Below are 13,242 nucleotides of genomic sequence, written 5' to 3' on the forward strand. Positions count from 1 at the left end.
CAGGTTAATTGTCTAAAGTTTTGCTCTGTCCTTTTTTCTCCTGAGAGAAAAGAGTTTTTTGTTGCTTTTTTTTTATAAAAAGTGGCAAAGGGGGGCTGATTTACAGCTTCTACATGGTGATGGGCTGAGGGGAGAAGGAGTGGTCTCAAACATGCTGGGCTACAATAAAAGGCACTTGTTTGGACCTCCGAGGAGCCCAAACTTTCCAGTAGCACCACAGGCGGCTACTGAACAAACGGAAAAAAAGGAGGGGATAGCTGATTAGTAAAAATTGAAAGAGAAGAAAAAGCGCTCAGCTTTCTTTAAATATTTACATTATAGATAAATTACATTTTTAACTTTTTGCTAAAGGAACACTTTTTGCAAAAAGTAAAAAGTGAGAGAGAAAATGATGAGGCTGCTGTGCATCACTATAGTCTGCTTGATCCTGGCTGGCAGTGCGTACAGTGAAGAGACGATCTTAACAGGTAAGATTTAAAATGATGTGAAATAGTTTAACATGCCCAAGTGTCTGTATGTATGTGTGATCTTTTATAAATGCATGATGTTGCATCAATCGTGTGCATGCGGGGGGGATGAGCTGTGCAAGAAGCCTGAGCAAAGTGGTACCCCATCAAAAGCTTGTCTTATAACGGTGTCGTTGTAGCAGCAGGTAACAAACACATCTCTGGAGTAACGCTCACACAGACACAGTGTAACTCAGCATTACACTCACTGATGTGCTGCACACAGACCACCCCAGCACGAACAGGCTGGTGAATAAATTACCCTTGCCATTCATAGGGGCTTCCTACCCACTCTGCTGAATGAGTAATACCACTGGTTGTCCTCCTAAAATAGGTCACAAGTGCTGCAGTGGATTAAATTGGGCTGGTAGTGCTTGTCCCCCTTTTTGTGGATGTAAATGCGGACTTTAATGTGATTTATGGTGTTGATTTTTTTTTTTTAACTTTCTGACACTATTTGTTCCAGACACAAAATGAAAACTTAGAGAAATCTTTCCAAGGAGCCCCTGCACTCCATCATAACACTGTTGTAATTTCAAATTCACAGCTTCCTACAGAATGACACCATGAGATGAAGCTGCTCCCAATAAAACACAGCTAGATCTAGTGCTGCAGAGAAAGAAAAAAGGGAATTGCTGGAGATGCCCTCATGTTATATGTATTGACTGATATTTAATGTGCTTTCAGCAGCTCTGCAAGCTGACTCAGTATGTCAAATTAGGAACGTCTCAGCTGTCTCTCTTCCAGGAGCAGAGGAAACGGCTTATTTGTTGGGACAAAAATTTCATTCTATGAGGAGAGCTTGTATTTTTTATTTATATGATGTCATTGCCTGAAGTATGTAAAAGCATTTGCTCAGCCCAGGCCAGCTGCGTTGTTCTGTACAGTATATTTTTTGGCCACATGAGCTGTGTATTCTCCCTCAGTTCGAGGGGCGTTGCCTGTCCTTATACCTACTGACTCACTCTGCCACTGGGAGCTTTTGGAAATCAGCCCATGGTAGCAGGCAGCCTGACAGGAGCGGAGTTAAGATTAATGACCCACAGCCAAATGTATAGAGCCCCATGCTGAACAGCGGCCAAATGACTCTGTCTTTTCCTGTGAAGTAATAGTCTGTTAAGTCTAATGCTTACTGTGGTTGTTGGTTACTGAAGCCTGGCCTGGTTGCTACTGTGGTAGAGTGGGGAAAGGGGCTTGGCTGCAAATGAGGCCTGGGGTGAGGAGAAGATGTGTTTAGGGTAGGAGATGAGATGTTCGCAGAGGCACGTTTTTGGTGGTATTGATCCTGTATTATTAAGCTCAACAGAAATTTAACAAATCACTCTGATGGAAATCTATGGTGCGCTTGTACCGAGGATGTGCGCACACACGTTTTTTGTGTTTGCACTTGTTTTGCATGACAGAATACAGGAAAGAGCTTATTGGCATACGTGTGTAGGAGTTGGCCTGCTGTGTTTATCCCAGCTGCACTTGTTAATTCTTTCTCCATATTGACACAAGTGGGCCAGCAACATAAGAGAGCGACACTTTGGGATGTTGTAAAGCATTGCTCGCTCTGCTAGAGGGTGTGGCATTTTGTGCACAAGGAGATATAAACATGCAGACTGTTGCTCTGCAGAGTTTCATCCTTTCAAAGAGATTTTTAATGTTGATTGTTTAGTAACTTCATGCAGGAAAGGCTCAGGGGTTACACAGTATACAGTATAGTAAGAGCATAACATGATGCATGGGGCACAGAGTGGACCTGGATCACTGTAAAGATCATTTCCACTTCAGTGTTGCAAAGAAGCAGATGGTTCCAATCACTTGCTAAAACCACCTTTTACACAGTGAGACTGAACTGTGCTTGGTAATAAAATGGCAGTAGGTCTTGGCTGCAGCTGCTAAGCTTCTTTTTATTGCCCTACACATGTGTTCATTTATGTTTTGGGGTTTTTGGGGGTTTTTTTGTTTTGTTTTTTTGTCAACTGCTGCACAGTTGACGAAAGTGTCAGTCATAATGGTTCCCTATTATTTGACCACCAATAATTATGACAATTTGGAACCACCTTGGGCCTCAGAGGGTTGCAGACGGTTGGAGAATGGCAAAGAAAAGAAAGGCTTCCCTCTCTTCCCAGAAGGATTACTACCCGCAGTAGGCTGTTGCTTTATATGTGCAGCATGTCTCGCATGCCAGGGCCACAGTCTCCTTTGGGATGTCTGTCTAGTGGTAACTGCAGGAGCAGGAGAAATTCAGGAGTTGCTTTAACATGCATCTGTCTCTCTGGGATTGTAACTGTCAAGGATGTAGAACAAATAAAAAGACACATTTATTTACTGTGCCTTCGTTTAACATCATCCCAAGCAGTTCATACTTCAGCATTCACTGAATTGGCTCCGTCCTCCTCAGGGTTACAGCTCACACAGAGGCTCTTGATTTAACATTCGAACAGTGTTCTCACGAGACACTACAATGAAGCCCTTTACTCTGTTTTCTAATAATTTCAGACATCACTGTTGGCTGTAATTACATCTGGTGAGTCTGTGTTGATGTCAGCACTGCCCTTACCTCTGCCAGTTCAGTCATCCTGGATGCCTCAGGTTTCAATTCTACTTTATGCACAGCGTTACCCATGCAGAGTGTTTACGAGGCACAGCGAAGCTGTGAGTCATTTCTCTCTGACAAAACGGGCAAAGACGACTCTTGTCCAGACACTGGCAATTAGCAGCGGCAGAAGTGTTTTTCCCAGCTCATAAAATACCTGGCGTCTCGGTGACCACTCAAGAGGCAAGTGAGGCAATGGGTGTGGTGATTTGGTAATAGAGGTAGTCACTTGCATGTGCAGCCTCATGAAAGAAATGAGAACATAGAGTTTAGAGTGGCATAAGGTGAGACTGAAGGGTAGATTAGGTCTGTCAGCACTGCCTTTGCTAATTAATTCTAATGATCTGAGAACCACTGAAAGAACTCCAGACACACTTCTACTGTGTGAACCGGGACAGTTTCGGCAGGCGTTTGACGAGAGGTTCATTCAGTGTCACTCCACTGTGAGTGTGTGTGTTCTGAGGGAAGGTTGTGGTTTGAGCAGAGTCAAAGCCACTGTCTACTTTTATTTCCTGTAATAGCCATGTGGGAAATGTTTCCCGCTGAAGAGCCAGCGACACAGTATTCCAGTCATGCTCAGGTGTGGCTGCTCAAAGTGAAAGGCCTTCAACATGAAAGCTGCATCCTCAGTCAGAAATCAGAAGCTGACTGCAGACTTACATGCAGATCGTCCATACTGAGTGAGTGAGAAAAGACACAGAGTAGCGCTTATACTTTTTAATGAGTACCTGAAACTTAAAGAACAAGACGGGTTATTTATGAATATAATAAAAAAGTCTTCTGCGGTGCTTCTTGCCTTACCTCACTTATGTTTACACGTTAGATTGTTAAAAGGTTAAACTGCGGTGTGTTTATAGGTTGAGGATAGGGGCAGGGGGTGTCAGCGGTGCTGTCTACATGCATTTATCTAGTGCTTGTTATTGTCTGGCACAGACAGCCCCCACTCTCTTTCCTGGCTGGGGTCTTAACTAAGCAAGCCCTGTGAGGTCTAAAGATAGAGGATGGGAACCGGTGGTGAGACACAGATGACCTGTCATTTTGAGTTAAAGGCTGACCTAGCTTGGACAGGAAAGATAGAGAGGGAGTGCACAGAGGAAATAAGTAAAAGAAATAATGATGACAGCTAGATTCTGTATTTTGTCAACAATATTTTCTGCTCTCTTTTCCCATTATTTATGTGCCTGACACACTTAACACAAATCAGATGTAGTGGATGAAAGAAAAGCACTTCATTTTGTGGGTTAATGCTGAGGAACCAACGGCTTATAAGTGCAAGTACTGACAACAGCAGGAAGGAGACTGAAAAAGGATTATTGGCTTTCAGGGCTGAGGACTGGCCGGTGCCCAATATTACATTTAATAAACCAAACAGACTCCAGACTCTTCACTGGCTTTGTGTGATGTAATGCTTCAGATGTCACACTGTGTATTGTATATTACAATAATACAAACATTATAGACATGCCAAAATACGTAGCTGTTTCATTAACAAGGCAAACAAAAAAAAGGCAACAAGGAGAAGTTTAAAAAAGTGTTTCTACAATTTTTTCCCCCCTTTTTTGCATTGAAAATCATTACATAAAAATGTTATACAAAGGGTTTTTGGTTTTGGTTTTTTTATCCAAGTATCATAATTCTAAACAAGAGCAGAAAGGTTATATCATATTTCTTCTTTTCTAGTCAAGGTTTCTGCTGAACTAGGTGGCAACATCACCCTGCCTTGCAGGATCTTGTCCTCAGACACGGTGTCCTTTGGCAACAACGGACACCGGATAAAATGGACAAAGGTGGAAGATGATGAAGCTCTGAACGAGGATGTGCTGGTTAAAATGGGACCACACATAAGGGCCTATGAGAGCTTTGAGGGCCGTGTCTTCTTGCAGAACCTCGACAGTGAAGATGCCTCTTTAATAATGACTGAAGTCTCCATGGACGACAAGGGAAAATATCACTGTGACATCGACAACGGGATTGAAGATTCACTGCAAGAGGTTATCTTGGAGGTGCATGCTGGTCTGATGACTGGTAAATCCTGTTTTATTTTGTTTTGTTATTTTGTTTTGTTACTATTTCCATACTTACACTTTTTTGAAATTCATTTAATAATATATTCAATTTCATAAAAATAAAAAAATGGTATACGCTTGTTACCATGCAACATCACGAACGTATCCCCCCCTGAACGGGATTGTACTATATACATATATATGTATATTCAAGAGAGAAAAACCAAGAGAGACAACATTTGCTTTCTTCCTCATATTTTCATCTGATCTACTTCGTTCAGGTGTCGTGTTCCCATACTACCCTCCTTTGGGCCGATACAACCTGAACTTCAACAATGCCGTGCAAGCCTGTGAGGCCCAGGAAGCTGTGATTGCCTCACATGAACAGCTGCTTGCTGCGTGGAAAGGCGGTTTGGATTGGTGCAACGCTGGATGGTTAAGTGACGGCACAGTGCAGTATCCTATCACCAAACCCAGACATCCTTGTGGTGGCTCCAACAATGAGCCTGGCCTCAGAACCTATGGACGCCAAGAGAAGATTAGGCAATTTGATGTGTTCTGCTATACTACTGCACTCAAAGGTCAGTTAATAAAAATGTCTTTGTACATGAAACGCAGTGACCACAAAGACTAGTACATTTATATAGTAGCACATCTGCTTGAATTATTCTGTCTTGTTTGCCTTATCTGCTGTCAGGTCATTTCTATTGGCTGGTCCAGCCTGAAAGGCTGACCTTCGATGAGGCTGTGGAGGCATGCAGAGATGACGGTGCAGAGATTGCCAAGGTGGGCCACATGTTTGCTGCCTGGAAGCTTGAAGGCTATGATCGCTGTGATGCCGGCTGGCTGGCTGATGGAAGTGTCCGGTACCCCATCTCCAGGCCGCGGAAGAACTGCAGCCCCACAGAAGAAGCAGTGCGCTTTGTTGGGTTTCCCGACAAGACAGTGAAGTCTTATGGCGTGTATTGCTACAAGCCTGATCAGTGATGGGTTAGATAGGTCTAAATAAGCCATGACCACCAAAGAGCAGCAAAAGCCACAACCAGTAAAATAAACAATGAAGCAGATAAGCTTTTGATCTAATCTAGCATGAACCCAGTACCTTTCTAAAGCTGTGATAACCCTAAAAATACATATATATACATACATGCATACATCTTATACCCTCCTAAGAATTAAAAAAATGACCTGTAGCTATTATGTTTTGCATTTTCCTATAGGTGGCTTTCATTGGTTTTACACAGAGTATTAAGTAAAGGTCTATTTTGTCAAAATGTGACTGATGAAACAGAGACAGAGAAGTAAATGGTTAGCATAATCTGACTACAGTTTGTGTCCTGCAAAACATGATTGGATTTGTGAAGTTCCAAATGTAGTGCAAATATGCACACGTGCAGTTGACATGTGCTGCTTTAAAGTCTGCAAGAACAGAAAAGCGTGACATTTTATTTTTATCGAGTTCGGCATTTGGGAATTACGTTAAATTTATTACAAACTGCTATGGGTACTTGTTACCCTGCACAAAGTGATCATTTGCATGTTGTTTGCTTTTAGCTTCTGAAACTAAAAAATTAAAAAAAAGCTTTTCAGACAGAATAGTTGTGATCAAAATATTTGCAAAGAAAATGAAGGTAAACGTTTTGGTCTACAACTCTTTTTGCTGTGAAAGCTTCAATTACCACAATTTCCAGTTACAGTCGGAAAGACCACTATAATCTAATGCAATGTATTCTTTCGTCCTAACAAAAGGTTTTTACTTTTTAATGATGGGTTACTGATAGTTTTTTGTTTGTTTGTTTGTTTGTTTTTTTACATGTGCATAATGTGCTTTTCAAGAAAAACTACAGATTAAGTTTCTAACACTAGTAGGATTTTAGCGGAGAAGTTAAACTGAAGATGTGATTTGTCCCAACACACGAGTGGCATTTCCTAGAAGAAATCTAATGTTACAGCAGTTAATATATGACTATTAAATGTGTGGTTGCACATGACCACTGATGGAGTTGCACATCTTCATATTGTGGCTATGAGCTGCTATGAGCTGCAAAATTTCAATTCATATTTTGATGATCAATCACACTCACAGATGGTAATTAGAGGTGCAACAAAACTTTTCTAGAGATACAGAGATATGGCACTCACTGTAGAACACATGCAATAATGTGGTGATGCATTGTTTGTAATAATAAAACTCAAGTTGTCAAGGAAAAAACATTTTGTATCTTAGCACCTTGTACCTTTTCAAATGAAGCTGTTTGAAATAAAGAACACAACTCTTAAATCCATTTTGAATCATATATTCCTTTTTTTAAAATTGCATTCCTTCTTATTTTACTGGAGCAAAATCATGCAGCATGTGGAGTTGTTGAAGTTTAAGCAGGGACCTAAATGGGATTGTTTAAGTTGCCAAATTGGAGGCCATGAATTTGGCGTAAAGCCATGTCAACTGAAAGGACTTAAGATTAGACTCTCCCCACATTCATTTATTCTTTGCCATTTTTATCTTCAGTGCCAGGCTGCCAACCCACCACTAAGTCAGACAAAGGGAACAGTAGCACAGTCTTTAAGAGGCTTGTGGGAATCTCTGGGAACAGGGTCAGATTTAGGTGGATACAGCAGGGAAATGCTAGACAAATGTAAATGTGTGCGATCCATCTTAGGTAACTTTTTTTGGATAATGCAGCTAAAAGCAACAGCAGATATTTTTGAGGAATAAACTGTGTACATAAACTATAGATTTTTGCACTTGTATTATACAAAAGACTATATGCATGTATTTAAACAGCTGGCATCAAGTGAGCTGTTCTTTGGGCCTCTGTGTGTTTAGGCAGCCAGTCAAATCAATGAGCAGTCTGTTGACTTCAACCAGTCCAGTGCAGTGCACTAGTCTAGCTACATTCCAGATGCTTGACAGAATTCCAGATATGCATGTATGGAAAATAAAAAAAACCCAAACATCATGGCATTAAGTGAATGGTACACTTTATTCTAAGGTGCCTGCTAAGCTGAAGAAGTCAGTAAGAGCTTGGGAGCATTTCATTTCCAAAATAAATCTAGAACTTCTGTTAAATCCCAGTGAAACTCAGGCCTAGGGGTTTTTGAGACATCTGCACTTCGTGAGGCAGGATTTCATCCAGGAGCAGCCATTAATCACAAGTCACGTCTCCTCTAACGACAGAGTTGGCACTCACAGAGAAAAACGCAGCTTAGCTTGCACACAGATTACAATGACCAACCTGATGTTGTTACTCAGGTAATGGTGCTTTGTGTTATTAGTAAGCAACAATGTGAACTCCAAGTGACTGCTGCATAAACAGGCACTGTGGGAGTAGTAGTGAAAGGTAATGTAGTCAAAAAGCTTCTGATTTTCCACACAGGGAATTCATGTGGATCCTTTATGCACCAGCATGTAGACTCAAGATGTTTTTCAAGAAGACCACTTTTACTCATGCTATTCACTAAAAAGAAAAGAGAAAAGCAGTGGGGTATCCTTATGCAGGTTCACAGTACTGAAGCATCAGCCTTTTCTGCATGGCATCACTTTTCCCTAATCCAGTTTTAGTTTGCTACAATTCACATTCACATTGCCACTTCCTATCTTCTCCCCTGGATGTACCAACTGTCTACCAACGGGCTTGCAGAGCATGTCTGATAGGTTTTTCTACAAGTGTGTGATGTATGTTTAAGACACCGCAATACTTTGAAAAATTGGATACTGGTATGATTTTCCACACAGTGCGATTCACATGAAGTTTAAATTCATCATTATATGCTTAGTGTCCATGAGTTGTGTGGGTGCTAAAAAAAATGAAACGTGATAGCAGAAAAAATCTTCGGTTCATGAGTAAGGCTGATAGCACTACCTGCTGGGGAAATCACTGTAGTGCACACTGCATCCTAAATTAGCTTTAGTGCAAGAAGACCCATGTTTTAAATTTTGTTCAACTTCATTACCTGGCTTCTGCAATTTTGCAGCACATTTCCTATATAATAAAAACTCTAATCATAATAAAGAAAAGTGTAATAAGACTGCTACACTATCAAAACATTACAAGAAGGACAAACTCTGGACTAATTAGATCTGAATAAGATCTGCAAAAAATCTGGTCAACAAATTTAATTTTGTAAGTAAATAATCTTTATTTTATTTCATTGGTGATTTAAAGCAGGAAAAACAACAGTTAAAAAACAGTTTTTTTTTTAATTCACAAACGTACCAACCATTCACATTGTAAAGTAATCTTTAAAAAAAGAAACACTTATAAATATAAAATCATATTATGTGCACATCAAGGCTAAAACACACAGACAAATACTCAGACAACAAAACAACATTTCTCCTTAAAAAAAAATTCACGTCTGTTAATGTTACAGAACAAAATCGATGCAGATTATTGCTGATGTGTGTCTCTGAGTTCTTTGGTCCACTGTTGCCATTAAAGTTGAAAAAAAAAAACAAAAACAAAGAAGAAGAAAGAAAAAGAAGAAGGCATGTAAATGGATCATATTGCTGAGTAATTACTTTTAGATTGTTAGCATGCAAATGTTGCCGGCGTCCTGGTGAACAAACAATAAAAACATTTAAAAAGAATCCCCGTGAGGCCCAAGTGACAGAATCATATTTCATCAGTAAAACAAGTAAAGCAATCAAGAGCAGCTTGAAAATAAATTATACGCATCTCTGCCTAAACAGCTGTTACGTTCAAGTCTTTCTGAGTGATTCACAAAATACATTCTCTCAATGACTGATCTTAATTGACCACAATAACAGAAACAATTTTTTTAGAAATCATACCAAAAGAGAAAAAAAAAAGACTTACATATAAGCTACCCCACAACAGATGACAGCAAGAGTCTTTGGTGTGTGATTATGCACAGCATTAGTTATATAAGTTATTGTAAACATGCTGTTGTGACTAATTAAAGGCTATGCAATGAACATATTTGAGCAGAAAATAGAGGCTTCTTGAGCTACACTTTCCTTTTGAAGTAGACGATAGTCATCAATTTCCATCTGTTGATAAAGGCTTTGTCGATAGGCACTTAGAGAGCAATCTTTCATATTGAACTGTCTCCTACAAAAGAAAATGTCAGTTACATTTTTTAAAATCTATCTATAGAAATCTATTTATAAACATTTAGTCTGACATATATCTGATGACAGCAGGAGAGAATGAAAGGTGATAATTTGATACTAAAAGCTGCCATCACAAAGAAGCTGATAACCAAGCAATCAGTGAAAAACTTTCCCCAGACTTGTGATATTTTAATCTAGAATGTGAATAACTACTATACAGGAAACCTGTCAAACCATGTCAGGGTATAATTTGCCCCTTTATAGAATGAGCTATAAATTCTGGGAAAAGATCTGTATGTAAGAAAGTTTATAGCTCTTTGTATGCAACATAATGTTTAACTCATGCGATATGAGTTCTTTGCAAGCGCAATAAAAAGGAAGCCCAAATTAAAACAGCACAATATTAATGTTTACATGAGCAGTATAATCTCTTTCTTTCTATTAGAAAATGAACACTTGCATAGATTTTAAATAGCCCAGTTGATTTTAAAATTGACTAGACAACCATCATGAAAAAGGGTGATTTTAGTGTTTTTTTTTAAGTATGATAAGAGTAGTTTTTGCTTTTCCAGTAGCCAGCTGAAACTTTTTTTAATCCACATTGGCATTATTATAAAATAGTGCCCCTTGATAAGAAAAAGTCTTGTATCTACATGTCTATAAAAGGCACTTTGTAAGATTCCATTGACAAAAACTGCAGGTTGTTGTTTTTTTTCTTTGATAAGTTTTCTCATGTGCTTTTTTTTTTTTTTTGTTCTTTTCAAACAAGCATCTGGCACGTGCTCTCGTCTCAGGTGTGCCGTGTTATTTCCACTTATGTTCTATTTTGTGTCTCCTTCCTGGTCGGAGCTGATGACGAAAGTGGAAGGACTCATCTTGCCAGTTATTGAAGTTGTGGATGCTGTAGAGACTATTGTGCTGATGCCTTCTGATAAAGGTCCTCTGATAGCTTGAGGCTGTTGGGGGGGAAAAAATCCCATTTTAGCTCTCAAACTATAATTATTTGTCAAAATCTTACACATTGGATTAATGCTGAGTAGCAAACTCAGTAAATAGGTTTATATCTTATTAAATGCACAAAAATATATGTTGTTCACTGTGCTTCAATATTACAATGAAGGTCAAATTTTGTTGTTGGCTGATCAGGAAAATATATTTTAGCCAATGAAAACTCGAAACGAAAAGTATTTATTTAGAACATAACCACAGCTGTTTTAAAGCAAATTATGAATTAATTAAGCATTAACTCTTTCACCCATAAAGATAACGTTGGACAACAAGAAAACATTTAATGACAAATTTTGAAAATTCAAAAACCATGCACTTCAGAAATAAGGGTTGCTCCTAATAGGCATCTGAGGGCAGTTAAATGCCAATGTATTAAGAAAATATGATAAATATTCAGGGCTGGGACAAAATGCAAAAAAGTAACAACTTATAAATAAATGCAAGCATAAAAATGTTAAATGAATAAATAACATACTAAATGTTATATTTTTTTTTTCAGTTTTGGCACTTTTGGCACTCCATACATATCAGAGTAATGTCTATCTATTGAGAGCAACAGTGTGCACTTACGGTTCATGCAGCTGATTTTCGGGATATCCCATCGTCCATTCCCACGACAACGGATAGTTGGGACATGTCTCTGAATAAAGCCTATACGGCACTGGTACCTCACCAGCGAGTTGATCTCATACCGTTCACGTGTCTTCCCAAAGGAACGTGCATTCTCTACCACAGGAGGCTGACTACAGGCCACTGTAAACCAGACGAGACAAAGGCATTTGATAAGGAATTTTACAGGAACTATGGGTTTTCATTTTTACCTTAAGAAATTTTTAAAAAGTGGATTTTTTGTTTGTTTGTTTTTTACCTGTGCCCTTCTTGCAGGTGAAAGTGAGGTGGTAGTTGCAAGGAACATCATTCCACTGACCATCCTCATGCCATATCATCACCACACAGTCCTCGCCAGCAGAGAAGAAGCTGTCAGGCTGGTTGGGCCTCCAGTTTTCATATTGCTAAAATAAGAGCAGGCAAGAGTAAAACATTACTGTTATTAAACTACATTCTAAGCCTAACAGCTTTGCTTTTTTATTAGTAAAATAGACACTATTTACAGACATTATCTATAGACACTCCTGTTGAAGGGTCACTGCAGCAGTAGCTCTTCATATTTGATTTGGCAGATTTTTATACCAAATTTCCTTCCTGACACAAGCCAAAAGGGAATAGTGTCTCCTCCCAAGATCGAACTGAGCATTTTTTGCTTGTTAGGGCAATGTGTATACCAATAGGCACTTGTACGGTAAAGGTTACCAAATCACTACAAATATTGTGCCTGCTACATATCTCGCTAGAAAAAAGTGAAGCCAAAATCCTTTTGTTTTTCCTTTTCCTTTTCATAATTGCAATTCTAATTACTGTCCACAAGAGGGAGAAAGTGTATCTTTATGTAGGCCAATTCTGAGCAAACCAGACTCAAAGGGCAAAAATGAAAGGTTTATAAAATGGGCTCATAAACTTTGTCCAGAGAGGAGCCATCTGCATTATCCTGCTGTAAATGTCACAGTAACCTACTATTTACACAAAAAATAAGAGTAGCTTGGATTTTATAGTCAGTGCAGTCTACACCCCTGATTCAGTATCGCATACTTGGCATGACTGGTATTCCGTGTAACAACTAATGTGTCTTTCACACAACAGAGTTTTGGGATAACGGACAACCATTAGTATGTGATGTCTTTTCATCATTAGCTGACATGTCAAGCGTTACGATTGTACATCTCCAGGAACAAAATTCCACAACAGCACATGTACGTTCATACATTAATACAGCATACACACAGCTGCAGTGCTGCGAGGCATTCGAGCTGGCATCGGTGCTACCTGCAGTCTTTCAGCACATTCTAGGTTCAAAAGCTTTCTTCAAAGCTGTGACAGACCCCCACCCCCCTCACCCCACCAATCATGCCTTGAGGCTCCGCTGCTCTCTCATTATGGTTAACAAACATGCTCTGACTTCCTGCTCAGCTTGCTTCAGGTTAACAAATGGCTGACCCATCAACT

At 39.4% G+C, this 13,242-nt stretch overlaps 2 protein-coding genes across 2 annotated transcripts in view; one reads left to right on the forward strand and one right to left on the reverse strand.

Annotated features, from left to right (window-relative positions):
* The first annotated feature begins 204 nt into the window (after window positions 1-204).
* On the forward strand, window positions 205-7,375 carry hapln1a (hyaluronan and proteoglycan link protein 1a). Its single transcript, XM_085368153.1, has 4 exons — window positions 205-467; window positions 4,771-5,115; window positions 5,378-5,677; window positions 5,794-7,375. Exons 1-4 carry the CDS (start codon window positions 389-391, stop codon window positions 6,081-6,083), a joined length of 1,014 nt encoding a protein of 337 aa, XP_085224279.1. The 5' UTR covers window positions 205-388; the 3' UTR covers window positions 6,084-7,375.
* Window positions 7,376-10,976: 3,601 nt separating this feature from the next.
* The window catches only part of LOC146621142 (brevican core protein-like), a 42,630-nt gene continuing 40,364 nt past the window's right edge, over window positions 10,977-13,242 (reverse strand). Inside the window, exons 11-13 of the mRNA XM_085367256.1 lie at window positions 12,050-12,194; window positions 11,752-11,934; window positions 10,977-11,129 (exon numbers count right to left, since the gene is read on the reverse strand). Coding sequence (XP_085223382.1) covers window positions 10,978-11,129; window positions 11,752-11,934; window positions 12,050-12,194 — 480 coding nt within the window. The 3' untranslated portion in view covers window position 10,977. The remainder of the gene's footprint in view (window positions 11,130-11,751; window positions 11,935-12,049; window positions 12,195-13,242) is intronic.

This window comes from Diplotaxodon limnothrissa, linkage group LG12 (genome assembly GCF_057381915.1).
Source record: "Diplotaxodon limnothrissa isolate DT_005_m linkage group LG12, D_limnothrissa_male_GT1.1, whole genome shotgun sequence".
Classification (NCBI taxonomy): Eukaryota; Metazoa; Chordata; class Actinopteri; order Cichliformes; family Cichlidae; genus Diplotaxodon; species Diplotaxodon limnothrissa.